This window comes from Camelus dromedarius, chromosome 9, assembly GCF_036321535.1.
Source record: "Camelus dromedarius isolate mCamDro1 chromosome 9, mCamDro1.pat, whole genome shotgun sequence".
Lineage (NCBI taxonomy): Eukaryota > Metazoa > Chordata > Mammalia > Artiodactyla > Camelidae > Camelus > Camelus dromedarius.
This window is the reverse complement of record NC_087444.1, coordinates 44,967,339-44,988,990: the sequence shown is the minus strand read 5'-3', so window position 1 is coordinate 44,988,990 and position 21,652 is coordinate 44,967,339. Positions and strand designations below refer to the sequence as shown.

General features: G+C 42.7%; 1 protein-coding gene across 1 annotated transcript in view; it reads right to left on the bottom strand.

Annotated features, from left to right (window-relative positions):
* Positions 1-21,652, bottom strand: part of AMFR (autocrine motility factor receptor) — a 37,661-nt gene continuing 16,009 nt past the window's right edge. Inside the window, exons 5-14 of the mRNA XM_031458414.2 lie at positions 20,836-20,876; positions 20,532-20,664; positions 18,973-19,106; positions 18,002-18,112; positions 14,368-14,558; positions 12,488-12,591; positions 6,969-7,103; positions 5,233-5,316; positions 2,417-2,601; positions 1-1,649 (exon numbers count right to left, since the gene is read on the bottom strand). Of these exons, the coding sequence (XP_031314274.2) occupies positions 1,502-1,649; positions 2,417-2,601; positions 5,233-5,316; positions 6,969-7,103; positions 12,488-12,591; positions 14,368-14,558; positions 18,002-18,112; positions 18,973-19,106; positions 20,532-20,664; positions 20,836-20,876 (1,266 nt within the window). The 3' untranslated portion in view covers positions 1-1,501. The remainder of the gene's footprint in view (positions 1,650-2,416; positions 2,602-5,232; positions 5,317-6,968; positions 7,104-12,487; positions 12,592-14,367; positions 14,559-18,001; positions 18,113-18,972; positions 19,107-20,531; positions 20,665-20,835; positions 20,877-21,652) is intronic.

Sequence of the window (21,652 nt, the reverse complement as noted above, 5' to 3'; positions counted from 1 at the left end):
TAGGCTAGTTTGCCTTTTATTATTATTGTTTTACAATAAAAACAAATAGCTATGCTCTCAGCAAAACAAAACAAATTTTAAAAGGAAAAAAAATCACAGAAATTTACTAACAGCATTTCAAGATAAGGCTTTTGAAAGATTTATTTGAAATAAATTATCTCAGCCTAAACATTTACTCATCACTGTATTTTCAATTACTTCTCAACATTCTAAAAACTTTCAGTTATGTAAAATACATTTAACTTTGACAATAATTTTAGATAATACTGGATTCTTCCCAAAAGGTCTACCATAAAACTATGCTTCAAACATTAAAAAAAAAAACTTAATCCGAAAGGACATAAAACTGAACTGCGTAACCTATTATGATTGCATGTTTCAAATCCTTCAAGTTAAATGTGTTGAGGATTTGAAAAAGTTCAGACCTGGGTCTGCTCCAAAGCAGGCGGACTCAACATCTTACCTTTCTATGTTTAATTAAACCAACAGGAACAAAGTCATGAAAATGAAGGGCTCTGGGGAAGAAAGATACAAAAGGTATCTTTTATTTCTTCAGTAAAGCCCCCCCAAATTTACTCTCCTATCTTGTAAGGCTCGCATTTTCTCCAAGGACCAAACCCACAGCCTTTGGCATTGCCTAATTTACTTGACCAAGGAATTAAAACCATGAATCAAAGCTTGCTGCTTAACCCTTTCAGTACTGACCTTCCCCATGTCGGGGGTTGGGGGTGGGGGGTGCAAGGAGAGGACAGACACACAGGGTGTACTCGTGAGATGCGGGAGCACCAGCGTTAACGGAAATAAAGCCAGCTTTGGATCGGGGGCTCAGAAAGTCAGTCCCGAATAAACTGAGACACGACGGGTGACCCCCTCCCACTACGTCCCTGGGCTTTCCCCTCCTCCGCTCCATGTATCAAACCAAGCACTGTTTTTCCAAGATGTCCTGCTGACCCAGGGGCCCAGGGGCCCATAGGTTTGGCCTCTGTGACACTTTGAATGCCTCCTCACTAAGAACAGTAGTCAGACAGCAAGATCATCCAGCGGTGTGGAGTCAGGCTCACACTGCTCTTTACGGATCCTGCCCCCTGCTCCTCCTGCCACCCCCACCCCCACCCTCCATCACACACACACTTCTTGACAAATCTGGAGCTAAAGACACCAGCGTTTGCTGTGACTTCTGCATAAGGCAGTCATTGAAGCTGCCTGCTTCAGGGTCTCCACTTCCTCTTGATCTTCCCCCGCCCCCTCAAAGTCCGGTCAATGCAGAAGAGATCATGCCTAGAGTTAACAAGTGCAAGGTTTCTAAAGGGAAGAGAAATGTCACATAGAAAGTATTACAAAAAAGGATTAAATTTGTCAGCTGTCCAGACACTATTAAGACCACATGCTTTATACAGCGGCAATGCAGTCAAGCCCACTTCTTCAAACAGCAGGCAAACTGAGGACAGGCCTCCCAGTGGGTGCGCGGCTCCAGACGAGGCAGCGGGGAGGCGAGGAAGCGCTAGGAGGTCTGCTGCTTCTGAAGTCTCCTTTCCGCAGCAGCAGCCAGCATCCTTCGACGCAGGGTCACGGGGTCAGAGGTCGTGCCTTCAGAGGGGAGGCCGCTCTCCAAGGCTGAGTCATCTTCAGAACTTCTGTTCAAGAAACGCCTACAAAAAACAGGATTTGCGTGAGGGATGAGGGAAGCTCTGGAACACGTACATTCAGAAACATTCAATATGTTTCTGTAATTCTCCCATTTCCCTGACTGTCAGGAAGCCTTCACTCTGCACCACCCGGAGAACAAGACACCCCTCTCTGAAGAAAGGAGCACAAGTTCCCTGCACCACGGAGGGCCCGGCGGGCAGCTGCTCAGCTCCGCCCTGTCCTCCGGCCGCCCCCTCCCCACACTCACAAGGTCTGCGCTGGGCACCAAACCCACCCACAGGAACAGAACACTGGCCCTGTCCCCAAGAGTTTAACAAGCCCCTCCCTGTGCAGCCACAGAGCGCTCCCCGCCCCGGCTGCACCACCCGGGCTTGGGGGCGCACACAGACGGTCTGCGCTCCGGGCCGGCTGCGCACAGAGGTGCCAAGACGGAGGACCTGGGAGCTGGACACTGGGCCAGAGTTAACCTCTCTAGGCCTCAGTTTCTTCAGCTTCAAGTCTGTCCCAGAGCTGTCAAGAGAATGAGAGCAACTAATATAACGGGCCTAGAAGACACCGGCACTTAAGTGCTGTCCATGTAAGCATGGCCGAGGAGGTTACCAGTTGGGCCCAATGTTACCAGACCCTCTGGTTTTTCAACAGAGGTTTAAAATGTGAATTTTTAGGTGACACGATAGGTTTTCCAATGCTGGCGTCTATGACAAAGGCCTCCAGGCGCCTGGAATCTGACCCGAGATTCACACCAGTGAGGGCTGGAGAATCAGCTCACCTCCGAGCTTGCTGCAGGAGGTCGTCCTTCCGTTGCACTAGCATGCGCTGTCTCTCGTCAGCAGACTTGGAGAAGCGGCTCCCCCGGGCCTCAAAGTCCTCCCCTTCACTGGGCTCAGCTTCCAGCTCACTGAAGTCCAACGCCTCCTCCAGCCGAGGACTGAGGTCCAGCGGAACGCGCTCAGTCTGGACATGGAGAAAGCAAGGGGCTGCCATGAGTACAGGCTGCCCTCCTAAGCAGAGTCCCCACCTGACCAGAGCGCCCCAAACAACGCTCTTCGGCACCCAAACGGAGGCAGACTGCAGGTGGGGAACCGCGAGCACACGTGCAGGGGCGACGCGGGCTCCTGGAGGGCAGGCTGCTGCATGTGTACCACTAAGGACAGGACCTGACAACACTGCACGGTCAACGTTAATGAAAAACATCAGCACCTTAAAACTGTACTCTCGGAAAATAATAAAGTTATCTGCTAATTTGCATTCTGGGAATTGTCTGTTCAATTCTAATTGCTTTAAAATTCAAACAAGTCATCGCATTTATGGTACAAATTTTATACCTTCACTTGACTCTGAAAACAGTCAACCAGACACAAAGGGTAAATTCTAATTATTTTTTTTAAGACCGATAAAAGATCACGTGGCTCCTCATGTAACAGGGTATTGTAACGGGACTCTGTTTTGGCTGCAGCCGGGAAGGCCAAGGCAACGCCTGGGGACCCCAAGGCTTAGGCAGGTGCCTGGCCGTCTGTGCTGCTTGTGCTACCAGACCCAGACCCAGGCTGGCCGAGGTCAGCCCAGCGCACCTCTAAGCGACACAGAGTTGAGGAGGAAGAGGCTGAGAGGCCTATCTTTAAGAGTTCCTGGAGTGCACACTTTTCCCTCACACACCCTCACTACAGCTCCTTGCCCTCAGCCAAGCGAGTGATAAGACATCAAGAGAACCATGTGGCCTGAATCATATTACCTAGACTTTGGGGGACATGAGGACTAATACACACTCGAGAAATCTAAGAGACACTGGCTTGTAATAGATTGAAAAAAGACTTTGGTGGGGAGCAAGTTCAACTTCCACTGTCTATAGGGCGCTGCTGCATGTGTGCTGGGAAGGAGATGTGGGTCCTGCAGGAGGGACCAGCCTGAGGTTGCTGAAACAGATTTTGCCCAAGAAGATCACTTGGTGGGTGATGGGACCCCAGGAAGGTAGGGGTCGTCATAAACAGCCAGTCCAAGTTCAAAGGAAGTATAGGTCAAGGTTTCTGGCACTAGACAGGGCAGGCAGATCTCTATGATAACAACTGTAATACACAGATGGGCACACACGTGTACACACACACACGCTGGGGTCACATGGTCTATCCTAACCCTCTCTCCTTAGCCAGACCCTAGAGAAGGCTAGAAAGAAGAGCTAGTGAGTGAAGGAGGAGACAGAGGAAGGGAATGGAAGCCCACCCTGGGGCCCCTGCCAGTCTCCAAGCCTGATCGATTCAGGCCTGAGCTCGGGCAGGGGTGGGGGAACCCTGACTTAAGTGACAAACAGAACTGATCTGATGATTGGACTAAATTGAGGTGTTTATTAGCAGATTGATATCCAAGAACTTTTTATCTCCTGAGAATGACCGAAAATTTTATATAGCAAGCTTCCTGTGAAACAAGTACTTTCCTTCCACTATGTTAAAAAATTCAGAAACCTTCATGCTGACTCTAAAAATAGAGTTGGGGAATCAAGACAGATCGAACATGCTGTACCCACAATGCCCCCAAGGCAGTCCAGCACCCAAATCTGAGCTAAGCCAAGAAGTGCAAACATGAGCCCCTTCTTCAGAAATGCAGTGCAATCCGATTATGGATTTGGGTATGAACATTTTAACTCAGCAACAGATTTGAAAAAGTCTTTGGATTTTTTACTGTTTCCTATTCACAGAGAAAGATACACAAGGTGAAAGCAGCCTCCATGTCATTTATCAAAGAAAGCAGCTGCTTCAAAGAAAGCCCTGACCGACACTGGCCGAGAAGGCGGCGCCAGCCTCAGACCCCAGCCCCGTGTGTGGGAAGCCCCACATGTCCCACAAACAAGCAAACACAAAGATAGAGTTGTTTGGGGTTTTCTTCCTAGTCTCTTAGGAAAGTTTTGGGAAGTATGGTGATTAAGCAAATGGGAAATACAGAAAAGGGATGTGAACTGGAACCCCTAGGGTGTGGGGCTAAGAGCATGGGGGAAATGGGTACCTCTGCCCTAGAAACCAGACAGAGGAGCAGGTTTGGTTGGGAACAGCCATCTCAGGTCCCCCAAAGCGGATATCTAGGCAGATCTAGTTCCCAAGATAACCTCACTTTCCCCTATCCCTGGGGGTCTCTTTTTTGTGAAATTCATGAAAGTACCTAGAAATGCTGAGTTGGCCAAGTGAGGTCCGAGGGAGAATAGCTTGATGGCGTCGGCTCTGGGGAGGGGAGCCATGTGCAGTGCCCACTGGGTTTGGATGAGTCCAGTCACTCTGAGTCCTAGGCCCAGCCTCACTCTGCCCTTCCTGGTGCTACTACTCAAGTTCATGGCAGCAGGGCCAGCCCAGGAGAGCATGACTCCTTTCGCCTCTAGGTCCTGAGGACAGCCCCCAGGGAGTGGACTGCAGGCCCCGGTGGAAGTGCAGGCCACGCCCTAGGCACAGCTGGCTTGTAAACACTGAGACAGGTGCGGCACCGGGCCTCCTTTCCACTCTCGTCCTCAGCCGCGCAGATGTTCAAGACAGGACTGAAGACCGTCGCCAGGTCCCCCACTCTGCCCCAGTCCCACACGCTCTCTCTCTCGGGTACAGGCCTTACCTGAGCAGAAGCTTCTCCCTCCTCCTGTTCGCCGTTTGGTCTTTCCACAGGACTGTTCAGTGCAGGTCTAATGCTATCTGACCGCTGAAAGAGAAACAGCGCCACAGACAGTAGAGCCGCTCCCAACTTAAAGAACAGGTAAGGGAGAACCTGGAGGGCGGGGGAGCTATGACCGCAACACGGTCTGAGTTCAACAAACCCCACAGCAACAAAGAAATGAGACTGCTACTCAGACGAAAGACAAGAGAGCCTGAGGCATCAGTTTGAGAGTTATCAACAGGCTCCACAATTAATTTTCCCTTTAATAATAGTAACTGCACAACAAGAGCAAAACAACAGCAGATAACACCGACAGAACACCTTGACACGATCATCTCATTCATCTCCTTAACATCCTATGAAAAAGGCACTGCTGTTTTTCTCACTTTTAGCCGGGCTGAGATCGTGGCCCACACTGCAGACACCTCGGGACCCGGCCCATATCCCTGCAGGTCTGCCCCTGCGTGCTAACTGGCCAGTTTCTGTATCTCATTGCCTGAAGACTCACTCTGGCTGCGTGAGGTAACTTTGCCCTACCTGGAGGTGACCCTCAACCAACCACTTATGGGAGCTGGTGTATAAACACCCCGGTTCCTCTCCCCTCAGGAAGGACAATGTGTTCTATGCTGGAACCCAGGGGCCACCAATGGGATCAAGCTCCAGTTGCCCACAATGGTAGTCTGCTGGATAACAAACCCTTTGTCTGTCTCACATCCCCACCTGCTCCCTGTGTTTCCTGGAACACTTCCCAAATTAACTACTGGCATTCAAATTCTTATCTCAGGGTCTGCTCCTGGGGAAATCCAAACCCAACAGCCAGGTCAAACAGCTAAGGACTGCTGAGCCACCTCCAATACCTCAGACCCCTTGACTCCTAAGTCCAGGCTCATTCCCTCTTTAAAGATTCTCAAGTTTTAAAATGTTACTAGCAGATTTCCATGCTTTTGCATACTAAAGTTGAGTAATTTCTTGGTATATGATTCCCTGATTATAAATTTATTCCTTGGTCTTGCCAGAAAGCTTGCTTTTAAAATGTTAATAATTCTTGTATCCATCAAAGAGGTTATATGATGGATCAGGAAATACAACCTTTTTAAAAAAAGGTCAAAAATAAAAGCCTCACAGAGACAGGAATTATACCCAATGGAAAGCCATACCAATATGCAAAGCCAACCAGGGACAGATGGCAACATCTCCTATGGCTGGGGTTGGCAAACCACAGCCTGTGGACCAAGTACCTCTCCAACTGTTTTTGTCAATAAAGTTTTACTGGAACACAGTCATGCACATTCATCTACATGTTGTCCATGGCCGCTTTACTGCTACAATGCAGAATTGAGAAGTTACAATAGACAATGCATGGCTCGCAGAGCCTAAAATATTTCAATCTGCTCTTTATAGAAAAAGACTACCCATCCTTGTCCTAAAGTAAACGATGCTATGACTTCCTGGACTGGCAAGGGCAGGCTGGTTAGGGGTGTACATCTACACAAAAAATTAGCCAAATACACTTGTCCTTAACTCACCAAGCCTCTTGAATAGGTCTGTTCTCTGTCATAATTTGGAAAGTTAGGGAATTCACAGAAACCCTTCAGCAAATCATAAATGATACTCAGCTGTTAACTAAAAAGTGAATCTAGAAGATTAAACTTTTATGAAGACAGAATCGATTTGTCACGTTTGAAACCTTAGTTTACCTGTGTGGGAAATGGTACTTGAATCCGTCCTTCTAAAATGTTGTCTGTTGTGATTTCAACTGAGCGTGTCAACTGGAGGTCCTGCAGCACTAGGTGGTATGGAACCTGGGGAAACATTTCTTGAATCTGATGAGCCTGTAGGAACACAAAACAAAGGCCATAGAAACATTCACTATCCAGTTACTCACAAAAGTCATGGTGTTTGGCAGGTACTGAACTTGGTGACCTGCCTTGAAAACACAAGTCAGGGGCCACCTTTATGCTGCAGATCACTGTCAAACTGCAGTCTTTCTAGTATTTTTCCAGGATGCCAAACAGAAAACATGGGGATAGCATCAACTTTTAAAAAAAGGCATAGAAATCCAGCTGGATCTTGAGAAAGGCTAAACTAGAATATTCTAGTTTTAAAACGTGTTCATTTGAAAGCTCAGTAAAACTCAGGTATACAAACGTGTTCTTCTTAAAGATACAATTCCTAAAAGGAGCAAACTTTGGATACAAACTACATGGATAAAGTTCAAATGCATTATATTAAGAGAAAGCAGCTCTACTCAAAAGGATATGTACTATACGATTCCATTCATATGACATTCTGGAATAAGGAAATTATAGGGACAGGTGGGAAAGAAAGTGATTACTATGGGGAATAATAAAATGGGGGGAGGAGGGACAGAACTGCTCTAAATCTTGATTATGGTGGTGGTTACATGACTGAGAGTTTGACAAAACTCATAGAAACGGATACCAAAAAAGCAAATTTATTGTATATAAATTTTAACCTCAACTTGAAAAAAAAAGATGATAAAGCACGTGAATTCCTAATATTGCTCTGGAGCTGTAGTTTCAAACTGTACTCTAGAAACGCCTCCGAGGCCATCAGGGCTCTGGGGTGCACAGTGGGGAGCAGGCACAGATCTTGGCACACCACCACCCGCTTGGACTTTAATCAGAGCAGCTTCAGATTTTTTTTTCATACATTTGTATTTATTTTAAAGATGTTTATGTACAAGGTTTTACTTGTGGAAAAGTCCCAATGAGCAAAAGGAAAAAAGAGGAGGAAAAATATCACTGCTTTAGTTAGGGTCTACTGTCGGGAGAGCAGCTCCTAAGGGGCCCGTCATTGTAACTGTAGAAAGAGGGGATGTGTCTCAATGTCAGGGTCGGAAAAGGAAAGATCAGGGTGAAACCTGCACAAAGCTTTGCCCGGAGTCGTCGCTGGGCGGGGAGGACAAAACAGGCGTGCATGGCACGAGGACCCGCCAATCCATGAGCCTGAGATCCCCTCACTGTTTCTATGAATATAAGTTGATCATTTTTTAAAACCCAGGTCAAATCAAGCTAACTGGGTAACAGTCCAAAATGACCTCCATAATCAGATAACATTCTTCTCTCTTCTGAAAACGCTCCTCTCATTTCCCAAATTAAAAAAAAAATCCAAGATTCATTTTACTCAGTGAAGCTTTTCTTCCAGAAAATCCAGCAAGTTAAATATTAGATCTTTATAAAAAATGTACAGTGCCAGTAAATGAGTTGTGCTATAAAGAGCTATTCTAATCCATGGTGAAACTGGAGAGCACCAGGGCCTGCTAAGAATTCTAAACACACCAGCTCCAAGAAGGTAATTCTTACTCCTGGGAGGGTTACATGCCCATGAATTCTGATTTTTTAAGGGGGCAGGCAGGTGAGGTGATCCATCTAAAAGGCTTCCACAGCTGCCTGACCCTGAAGTTCCCACACAGAGCCTGTCCTGAGCCAGTCAGTGGCCGCCCGAAGCTACCACACTCCTAGACCTGCCCTCATGTTGTCACTCTCTGCTAGTGATCTGGCTGAGTTCTTCGCTAAGAAAGCAGAAGCCAGCAGGAAACTAGGGTTTTTTTTTTAATGTTCAGAATCATGTAACATAAAATGTCCCATCTCAACCATTTTAAGTGTAAAGTACTGTTAACTATATGCACAATCCTGTGCAACAGATCTCCGGAAACCGTTCATCTCACAAAACTGAAACTCGACACCCATTGAACAGCAACTCCCCATTCCCCCTCCCAGCTCCACCCCCGGCCCCTTGCAACCACCATTCTACTTTCTAAGAGTCTGAGTAATTTAGAAACCTCAGGTAAGTGGAATCATGCAGTATTTGTCTTTTTGTGACTGGCTTATTTCACTTAGCACAATAGCCTCAAAGTTTATCAATGGTGTAACATATGAGAGGATTTTCTTCATTTTTTAAGCCTGACAATATTCCACTGTGTGGATAGACCATTTTCACAATCTCTTCATATCTCATGGACATTCAGGTTGCTTCTACCTCGGTTATTGAGCCATGCCTTCTTTTTAAAGCGTATCTCAAAACAACATACCTGCAGCCATGTCTATTCCTCCTCCTGACAAAGGTGAATGCCTCTCTTCTGCTCCCAGTCCCACCCTCTGCCTCAAAGCCTTTGCCTTCAGTTAACTTTCCTGTTTGTTCTGTACCATCAATCTCTCCCCCTCTAGTGATTACTCCTATATGCATACCAAACATACTTAAGAATCTTTTAAAAAAGACCCTTGGGTACTCAAAAGAACTGAAAGCAGGGTCTCCAGGAGATATCTGTACACCCATGTTCACAGTCCCATTATTCACAATCGCTAAAACATGGAAGCAATCCAAGTGTGTGCCAACAGATGAATGGATAAGCAAACTGTGGTCTATCCATACCGTGGACAGACCTTAAAAGGGAAGGAAATTCTGACACATGCTACAACGTAGTCAAACCTTGAGAATATAAAGCTTAGTAAAATAAGCCAGTCACACAAAGATAAATACTGTATGATTCTGCCTCTATGAGGAACTTAAAGTAGTCAAATCCACAGAGAAAAAAAATAGAATGGTGGTTGCCAGGGGCTGGGGCTGAGCAAAAGGGAGTTATTGTTTATTGGGTATGGAGTTTCAGTTTTGCAGGATGAAAAGGGTTCTGGAGATGGATGGTGGCAACAGCTGCACAAGCATATGAATGTACATAATAGCCCCAAACTGTACTTAAAAATGGTTCAGATCATCAATTTTATGGTATGCATATTTTATCACAATTTGAAAACAAACAGAAAAAAAAAACAACCCATGGGGAAAAGAAAAAGAATACATACTCAGCATTTGCTGTATGTACACGTAAACATTCTAAAAAAACACAACACAGAAGAAACTAATCAAAGTCATTGCGGGAGAGGAGGGTGTCTGGGTGGCTGGAGGAAAGGACAGGAGAGTGACTTCACTGGATACTCCTCTGCAGGTTTTGAAATTTGTGGATAAATGGTCTGTCTGAAAATCTCTTAAAAATATATTAACAAACACTCCCCTGACAGCACACTCCTATCAAGACACCCCCTCTACCTCTCAGCTCCCTTTACACCACGCTGCCAGATAGCGGCTTTGTCTTCAGCTCCCACTCGTTCTCCAATCCAATCGTCTAGTATTCAACCCCTCAAGACACAGAAACTGCCTGTTCCTCTCCAGCTAATCAACCACCTCCACTCTGCCAAACCCAACATGCACTTCCCTGGCATCAGCGTCTCAGAATTCCCACATGCCTGACTTGCCGCCTTCTCCTGGCTTCCTTCCTTCTCAATCGCTGCCATGGCTCCTTCTCCGCCCGACCTCCGCCCTGAGCATTCTTCTCTTTGGGAGCTACTTACTCTCACTCAAAGAGATCCAGTCCTCTAGAACTTAAAACTCCCAGTGTCGATCTCCAGCTTGATTTCTCTACTGGGGTCCAGAACTGCCTACATGACATCTGTACTTGGATGTCTCACAGACACCCAACTTTCTCAGCAAACGGGAAGCCGAGCAGGCCGGGTCCCTGTCCTCCATCCTGTTTCTCCCCTAGTCTTGCCCATCTCAATACATGGTGCCACAATTTGCTAAGCTGCTTAACTGAAAAGCAACGCTTCCCTCACCTCATTACCCTACATCCAAATCCAAGCACCAAATCAGAGCAACCAAATCAAGTCCTGTTGGTTCATCTTCAAAAAGCATCTTAAATCTGCCACTTCTTTTCATCTTTATTGTCAATGCCCTGGTACAAGCCACCGTACTTTTTTTTCCCCTGAACTACTGCAACAGCCTCCTAGCTGGTCTCACTGCTTCCATTTTGGCCCCTCTAAGTCATTCTCTCAGAAGCAATCATTCTCTGCTACCTGTGCTGTCAGTCCCCTGGGGGAGGAAAAAAGGTCCTGAATGGCCTTCCAGTGCTTTCATTACAGAATCTAAACTGGATCGTGGCCTACAAATCCCTGCATGCCTTAGCTCTGCAACCTCAATTTTTGTCACTATCTTGGTTCCAACCGCAATCACCTCTGTTTCCAGAACGTTCTCACCTCATGGCCTCTGTATATACTGTTTCCACTGTCTTTATCCCCGATCTGCCTCCTTCTCATCCTTCATGTCTTAGCTTAAATAGCACCTCCTGAGACTTCTCTGAATGTCTCCTCTAGCACAGCCTTTACCCATCACTCCACCACATCACCTGTCTTACTGCCTTCAGAGCCCCCATCTCCATCTGCAACGATCTTATTTGTTTGTGTTTATAATCAGTCCCCTCAAGTAGAATTCACACTTCTTGAGAGTAGGGTTCATGTCCACCTTGTTGACACTGCACAGTGCCTGCATCGGGAAAAGGCATTCAGTGCAAATCTGTTGAATACATACATTAAGATAAATGAATGAATAAACAAATGAACCGATGACTTTCTGAAGTACTGGCCAGGGTTACCCAGGACAGCCAGAGGCCCTATCCAGGTAGGACTAAGGCAGTTTGCATTTTAAGACTCCTGCATTTACTAGCAAAATGAACACTACATTTCAGCAATGGTGAACCCTGATTCTTCAACACTGTAAAATAAAACTACACACCATATGACAAAGCTTTAGAAAAATACAGAGAATCTTAAAATATTTGGACAATACCCTTGAACCAACAGCATGCCTCAATATCTCAAAGTATATATATATATATATATATATACTTATATATATATATATATATATATATATATATACACACATACACACACACACACACTCCCACAGAGAATGTATGTGTATGCATATGTGTGTGTGTGTGTGTGTGTGTGTGTGTGTGTGAATGCATACTATTTATTTTGGGGAGGGAGGAGATGGGATCAAAATAACACATTCAGTAGACTACTACAATTTTTAATAAAAATCACATCATTCACTCCAGCCAATAACTCCTCAAATATTTTTGGTGAAAAAGAAAGGGAGTTCTAAGACTGGCCCAGGTCAGAAGAGAGTGAACCTAGTAGCTGAGAAAAGGTTAGATTATCTCCGACACAAGTAAAATAAAACCTGGTTTCCAAATCAGCTTCAAATTTTAAAACACAGAAATTTAAGTGGTCCCAGTGAATAAATAAGATGTCCCTGAAAATCCTGCAGTTCTGCCCATAGACACTGCACATGCTTCCCATCTCTTACTTCCCTCCTGATTATTAACCATCTTCTAAAAGCCTCAAGTGGTCCTTACCATTGCGTTAAGCTGGGAGTTGCTCGCTTGCGTAATGCCTAGAATGTTGGTGGTATGCATCACTTCAACTGAAAAACTCGGCAGCCAACTCGCAATCCGGGACCCTAAAACAAACGAGAATCCAGCGCAAGTTTTAGAGACCTCTTTCCTTGTGTCATCTGCTCCACAGTCGGCCACTCTGTGATAGCAGCTGGTATCCACTGGGGCTACTTTACACGAGGCCTTCTGACCAAGTGCTCCAGGTATATTAGCTCAATTAATCCCCAATAAAACCATCTATTATTATTCTTTTACTTTTTTTACTCTTCTCAGAGATTTGACCCCAGTACTCTTGTTGGTCCCCAAGGGACTCAGAAGTTATGTAATTTGCCAAAGATCACGCCATTTAATTATGGTGGCCAGGACTTGAAGCCGGTCAGGCTCCAGAACACTTCACTACTGGACTCTCCTGCTTTCCAGGGGCTCTGGATCCACACAAACTCAACCCACTCTCACAGCCTACACTATAAGGAAAGTTTTCAAGGCTCTAAAGCTGCTACACAGAGAAGGTTTTGCTCCTCTCCTTCACACTACTACTCATTTGGAGGCATATTTTCACAATTATTTTCATGAAGAATTTTCTACTTAACAATCTGCTTTAAAGACCTTAGTTTTCTGCTTTAAAATTCTTTTCAAAGAGTTCTACAACACAGGCAGGTGGACTAACAGTACGGAGATTCTGCTGCTTCTGCCATTCTAAGGAAAGGGGCTCCTAAGATATACCACCACCACCAGGTCTCGGCATTGAAACACCTCCACATCAAGCCACACATCTAAGGAGAATTTTCCTTTTTTTCACAAAGAAGCACTGAGGCTCAGAATACAAAATAAGTTCAATGGCTGTCTCAAAGGTCTTGCCTGACAGATTGTGCCCAATAAAAAGTGAAATACTTATTTCATGTACTTACTAGGGAGAAATAAAGTTGACTATCTATTTTGACTAAGTTTTCAGCAATAATTCATAAAATAATGATGACAAAGCCAGGACCAGTGTCCAAGATCTGCTACAATATCTCAGAAATTGTACCTGGTGGAGGCCTTAATTAAGAGCCACAGAGCAGCCCATCTACACCTGTCCAGCATTTCTGGCCCAGCCAGCCAAGAAGCCATCATCGCTCCTCTCAGAGAGCTGACTCCACTCCTCCCGTCCTTTCTATCAGAGATTTTAATGTGCCACCACTCCCACCATGCTCCACCCTGGGAAACTCAAATCAGAGACCTGAGGAGCACTTCTACTAAATAGCCCAGGGATACCTATTTTACAGTAAGAAATACGAACTCACAGAATTTAGTGGTATTAGAATTGATGAAAATCAACAATAGCCTGATGTAATGTGAATTAAAGAAGGATGATCAACCAGCCCCTGCTACGGTGCCCATGGCCTTAGAATTTAAAGTATGGTTTTATTACAACCCCTAGCAATATTCTGGAAGGTGGAATATTCATATTTATGGACAATGGGGTTCCAGTTCTGAATCTGCTTCTGGTACTCACCAGAAAGGCTACTCAATGACCATTATATGCATAAGTATTACACCAATGCAATAAATTATTAGCAATGGTTAACTTACATTAAACTGATTAAGAGTGCTCCTTACAGGCACACTTGATTCAGTTTTAACTACTTCCACCTCCCCTCCTCCCCTCCTCCAATCTCACATAGAATCTAGCAAAACGCCTGGCACAAACTAACCTCTCAGTGCTATCTATACTTAATGAACATTTTCAATTAAAACTGAAATATAGTATTAAACTCACCCACACAGGGCAACTTACTAAAACAGCATCCACTAAGGGAAGAAAACCTTGGGCGTGGTTTTAGAAGCTGAAACCAACTAACCGTCGAAGTGGAAGAAGTGATTGTGCTGGTTTAAGCGAGGTCTGCCTTCGGCTGCAGCTACAGGAACCAAATTCTCATCCAAGTTCTCTCCTTGATGGTCTTCCCTGATGCGATTACTGTCAGCAATATTAAGAGACATCCTGCATGTTGGGCAGGAAGTGTCTTGTTCTAGCCAGGAACGAAGACAGGAGCTACCAAAAAGTCCAAAATAAGATATCCTTAGCATATTTTGTGAGAATTCACCAGAAGTACTCTGAATATATCAGCATTATTGGTCATTAAAGAAATGCACATCAAAACCACACCCACTGGGATGGTTATTATCTAAAAAACTTAAAATGGCAAGTATTGATGAGGATGTGGAGAAACTGGAACCCCTGTGCATTGTTGGTAGGAATGTAAAAATGGTGTAATCACTATGTTTAATTTTTTGACGAACCACCATACTGTCATTTGATCCAGCAATTCCATCTCTGGGTATATATGCAAAAGAACTGAAAGCAGGGTCTTGAAAAGACATTTCTACATCCATGTTCGCAGCAGCAATACTCACAATATCAGAAGGTAGAAACTACCCAAATGTCCGTTGACAAATGAATGGATAAGCAAAATGTGATATATACACACAACAGAATGTTTTTCAGCTTTAGAAAGGGATGAAACTGACACATGCTCCAACATGGATGAATCTTTAAGCCATTATGCTAAATGAAATAAGCCAGACATAAAAGGACAAACACTCTATGATGTGCTATTATGTGACAGTAGTCAAAGTCACAGAGGCAGAAAATAGAACGGTAGTTGCCAAGGGCTGGGGAGGAGGGGGGAATGGGGAGTTATTGTTTAATGGGTACAGAATTTCAGTTTAGGAAGATAAAAAAGTTCTGGAGATGTATGGTGGTGACGGTTGCACAGCAATGTGAATGTACTTAATGTCATTGTACTGCACACTTGAAAATGGTTAAATGGTAAATTTTATGTTATACATATAAATATATTTTTTACCACAGTGAAAAATTACATTTGAGAATTATCATTAAAAAAAAAAAAACACCTTAATGAGAATCCACTTTCCACCAACTAGGATGGCTATAAGAAAAATAGAAAATAAATATTGTTGAGGATATGAAGGAATTGGAACCTTCATATATTGCTTATGGGATGTAAAATGGTGCAGGTGCAGCTGCTGTGGAAATCTTGGTGGTTCTTTAAGAAGTTAAACCCAGAATTACCCTGTGATTCAGCAAATTCCACTCCTAAGTATACACCCAAAAGAATTAAAAACAGGTACTCAGTAAAAACATACCCGTTCACAAATGTTGATAGTAGTATTATTTCCAATAGCTAAAAAGTATAAATAACCTAAATGTCCATCAATGGATGAATGGATAAACACATTGTTTAATTATTATAAAAAATATTTAAACTCAGCCATAAAAAGGAATGAAATACTGACATGTACTACAAGTTGGATGACTTTAAAAGCTTTATGCTTAGTAAAGAAGCCAATCACAACAAGTCACATATTGTATGATCCCTTTCATATGAACTGTCCAGAACAGGCAAATCCAGAGAGACAGAAAGCAGATTAGTGGTTGCCAGGCAATATGGGGAGGGAGGAATGGGGACTGATTTTCTTTAATGAAGTGTTATTCTGGAGTGATAAAAAAGTTTTGAAACTAGAGAGAAGTGGTGGCTGCACAACACTGTGAATAAACTAAATGCCACTGAACTGTACGCTTTCAGATGGCTAACTGTATGTTGTCTGAATTCTGTCTCAATCAAAAAAATTAAATCCTAAAATTAATCTAATCATATGCTTGAAAAAAATCTCTTCTGAGCTAAAATACACTCTTTTTTCCATTTGTTTTTGTTTTGTTTTGTTGGGGGAATAATTAGGTTTATTTATCTATTTATTTATTTATTTATTATTATTTTAAAATGGAGGTACTGAGATTGAACCCAGGACATAAATGCATGCTAGGCATGCACTCTACCACTGACCTATATACTCTCTCTCCCTGCTAAAATATACCTGAGTTATTCTTCCAAACTCTCTCCAAGCTCCTTGGAGAAAGTTTCTTGAGAAATGTATGTCTGGTCTTCCAACCTCAACAACCAGCACTACTATCCATCCAGTTACACAGCTACAAAACTAGAAGAATCACTGACACCTTATGTTCCTCACTTTCCCATGGCCAGTTATCACCACATGCTTCCTACTCCTTCTCAACATGCCCACTCCTCTCCAGCTCCACTTCCCCCACCACAGTCCAAGCTACTTTCAAGGCACACCTGAACCACTGCAGCCTTTACTAACTAGTCCCCCTGAAACCGCATATTTGATCCCGAACCCCTACTTTAAAACCATCAATGGCCCTCAAAGCCCCTGTAGGCTCCAGCTCCTGCCTTCCTTTGCCTCAGGAAACACCACATCCCCCTGACATTCTGAGTTCCAGTCACACAGTTTCTCTTTTATTCCCTCCTGCTACAGAAACATTCCCTCTGTCTTAAAGCACTCTTCCGCCCCATCCTTTCTTTTGCCGACTTAACTCCTACTCATTGTCAAGAGTTACTTTCTCCAGATGTGAGTCAGATTCCTTTGTTACAAGCTCTCAAGAACCATGTTCCTTTTCTTTCTTATAAATCTCAATTTATACTTCCACATTCATAAACATGGCTGGTTAATCCATGTTAAACTCCATTAGGCTGTAAACTTCATGAAAGCAAAGACCATATCTGTCATTTTTATTTTATTCCCCAGAACCCAACACAGCACCCAGCATATTAAAAAAATAAGTCAATAAATTTGTCAAGTTACTAATACTCTAGCTCCAAAGCCCTTCTAATATTAAAAAAGGAGAAGAAAAATTATCTGGGAATATAAAATAAAGGAAGACTAAAGACGCAAAGATTATAACTTTCTCAATATGCAAAACTGACCAGAGATGCAAAAGGCCAAAAGATACCTCAAGGTCCATCAACACCAAAAACATCCAGTCTAAAAACAGAATGATTTCAATCCCTGTAAAAATGACTAATGTAAGGCAGTGAGGACTGCAACAGTATTAGCCTGTATCACACACATATCTATCTAGTACAGTCTTGACGGTTTTCAAAAGATCCCTTTTTGTAATCCTTGGTACCACAGTCACAGTTCTTCTGGACTGCTCAGCGTTTCTAGTCTAATCTCCACCTCAACACATTTCCCTGGTGTGTGTTTTTATGTTGCTATTGGGCATATGCAAAATGCAAAAATATATATTCTCTCATCCCAATTAGGGAATAAGCTGTTTGAAAGCAAGGATTCCCTTATCCTTTTAAGTCTTACAGGAATAATTTGCTATACCTCAGAGCTTAAAAGAAGAAGGAATATGAAGACAGCTAACATTTCTAGAAATTAAGATGGCCACTGTGAGCGGGGAACAGTCCTGCGGTGCAAGGAAGAGGCTGAGGAATAAGGAAGACACCCCAAAGTTCCCCATTCCACTCTCCCACTCAGTAACAGCACATATCCAGTCTGAAGGAAGGTCCCCACTCCTCAGCCAGGGTTGGTCTTAAGCCCAGGCACAAAAAGCACCCACATGCCCTGGACAGAACACCAGTTCCATGGGGCCCTTCACAAAGCTCCTACTTGTGGAAAAGATGACCACAGGGCAGCTTCCTTGCAGCCTGCATGGAATCCCAGCAGATGGCACAGTCATCGTTATTGACAGCCAGCTCCTCTGGAGTTGCAACCGCAAACCTGTAAAAAACAAAATGCACCTGGCAGGGATCTCTGTCAATTACACACACAAATAGTGACCATCACTTCATAGACTTCACCTTCCTAACAGCGCAGTTATGGAGGAACTGTGTTCAGTAAAAAATCTCCACCATGTGTTCTCTTCATAGCCCATCAAAGAGCAAGTAAGAAACCCACACACAGAAACTAACTTTGTCTTAACAATGGCTCCTGTTAGCGATGACCTGATAGAATATTTCTGGGTAAATCAAAGGCATTAAGGCCCCCAGAGAGCCAGACACAAAAAAGATACCTGTTAATCTGACACTTTCAGGTTTGGTATAGCATCATGTTAGCCTCAGGGTGGTATGTGAATGTTTCCTCCAGTGAGGTTAAGGGTGTGTGTACGTGTGTGTGAGTGAGAGAGTTTGTGTGTGTGTGTGTGTGTGTAAATATGCATGTGTAAGGAATAAATTAAAAGGGCAGAAGCCCAAGAAAACTTCCTTTAATAATAATGATGATAAAAACAATGACCTAATAAAAGAACCTAATTATTTACTGAGCACGTACTAGGTACGCAGTACTATATTCTAAGTATATTTCGTTTATTATCCCTTTGAATCCTCCCAACAGTTCAAGGAAGACGGTTCTGCTATCATTCCTAGATATAACCAACTGGGGCATAGGGAGGTAAGTAAATTGCCCAAAATCACATGGCAAGTAGGTGGGGATCCATACCCAGGCAACCTGACTCCACAGCCTATGCTCTTCACCATTCCACTGAGAGTTTACAAAAGCAGGTTCTCATATAATCTGGGATCTGTTATTATTAAAGATCTAAAATAAGCCAACGTCAGCAACGCCCACTTGTGCCCACTTACCTGGCTTCCATGTTTCCAACCACTCGTAAATAGTTCTTGTGCCGGCGGATTCGACGCTGCACCTCATGAAACAGGTAACGCAGCTGCATAAAGATGACTAAGCTGGCCATGGATAACCAGATGTTGCCAAATAACTTAACAAGAGGGAAAGAAAATAAAACACACAATAAAAATGATTGTGAAATTACTAGCACTGAGGGTGAGGTATGCAACAGAGGCTTTTAATTGTTAGTGAAGGTGAACTGGAATAATCTTTTAGGAAGCAAGTGCATACATTTATCTCATTAAACCAACAATGTACATGCTCTTTGGCCTAGTCATTCCACCACCAGCAATCCTCCAGAGGAACTAATGAGAAATTTTAAAGCTTTATGCAAAATGATGTCCATCCATGCAATTATAAAAAAGAAAATCAGGAAACAGAAGAATGCACAGTAGGGGGATGGTTAGGTTGTAAACTAATGCAGTATTATATAGTCATTAATTATATTTACTATAAAATATAATTACATATTAATATTTTATATATAACATTTTGAAGGCTAATTACATGGGAAAATAATTTTTGTTAAGTAGAAAAGGATAAAAGTACTTAAAAAAACTAATAAGTGACAAAAGAAAATTATGTGACGATGTGAAGCTGAAAACAACTGAATACAATCTAAATACTCCACTATGGGGGCTGGTTAATTAAATCATCATACCTCTATGTGGTGGAATTTTTATCTTAAAGGCATTAAAATGATATAGAAGAACTGTTGCTAGCAAAAGATGTACATAATACACGACCTACAAAAACACTATGAACTATATGCCCAATATATGATCTCAATTATGAATGTATAATTTGAATTTGTAAAGCAGCAGTAAACACAACAAATGTCAACAGTTATCTGTGGACATTTGTTTAGGGAGCCTTTAAAACTATATTTTCAAAGTTACTGTTAAAAAGTAGACTTAGAAACGTGCTGTGTTTAACTCAATAATTTTTAAATGCTACTTTGATAGGCTTATAATTTAAATAAAGTGTCCACCAAATATACCAAATAGGTTGATTCTCACCATTCTTAGATCACTGAAGTGCTAACCAGTGTAGCAGGTTTTCAGCATAGTGATTTCTTCCACACCAGAGTAAAATGTAAACAATGAAGTAGGAGGAATTAAGTATAAAGACTTGGTTTTTCATTACAAAGATGGGAAATTTATGAATCCATGAAGTAGCTAACACTGAGGGAACTCCCATTATTACTACCTACAAAGTAACTGCTAAATATTAGAAGCCATAGAAACTATGAGAGGAATTCCCTTAATTTCATGCTAAAAGAATTATCTATTGACTTGGTTGGTAGAGTTAACTAAGTCTAGGAGGATGATGGGTACCAGCCAAAGTGGTTCCACACTGCTTTACACCCAGCAGCAAAAAGGGTGAGGGCACAGCTGCATCATTATTATAGTTTTTAATGAGTCATCCACAAATGTTCTATTTATTAATATACTAAATAGGGTTCCTGATTCTGAAAAAGTTACCTCTCTGTTAAAGCCCCTTCGGGGAAACTTACCAACATGTGAATATGGTGCATGAGGTCCAGGGACAAGAGAGTGAGCTCCATGACAAAATCCGTATAATAGACGTATGTTCCCTTTCCTTCCCATGTCCCTTCATGGTTGAGGTCCCACAGGTGAATTACATATCTGCAGCGAATAGAGATGAATCATGTTAATGATTTACTGTTACAATTGAATTTGGATTTGGCTCAAACATGATATAGTACAGTCACATTTTTACGTATTTTATAAATGGTTTATCTTGAAATCACCTGTATGAGTACACTTCAGTCACCTCCCTCCCAAATTTCTACTCACCGTAAAATCACATGAGCAGTCCTCACTGTTACAAGAAGAGACTGAAAAAAGAGACAGATTTTATCTTTTTAACAAAATTTAGGATTGCTCAGACCAAACTTACTTTACAAGATTATAAAAGACAAACATTTCTCAGTTCAATTAAAAAGCAGGTTGTTCAATGCTGGGGGGAAGTACTGAAGGAAGTTAGTCAAAAGGTACAAACTTTCAGTTATAAAATAACTAAGTAATAGGAATGTAAGATACAACATGATGACTACAGTTAACAGTGCGTACGGTATATCTGAAAGTTGTGAAGAGAGTAGGTCCTAAAGGTTTTCACTACAGGGAAAAAAACATTTTTTTCTTTTTCTTTTTGTATCAATACAAGATGATCCTTACTGTGGTTATCATTTCACAATAAATGTAAGTCAAGTCATTATGCTGTACACCTTAAACATATACAGTGTGCTATACATCAATCCTATCTCATTAAAACTTGAAAGGGAAAAAAAAGCAGATTGTTAAGTTTACCACCCATTTTATTTCCATGGAATATTTTCATGACCTAAAAACCCAACTTTTATTGAGCCTTTTCCTGTTAATAGGTGACAACGAATTATACCTGTCCATCTCCCAGGGATGCCTTCTACAATCTTGAGAGTCACTCTAGTAGTCTGACATTACTTCTATTTCATACAGCATTAAATCGCCATAACTGACTATCCTAAGAGGGTGCCTGAATATTTGGTGACCCCATACCCAAGTATAGCTTAGGTACTAGTATCCTAGAAATGAGTACCTGTTCTCTACATAACACTTTCCACACAGAAGAAAA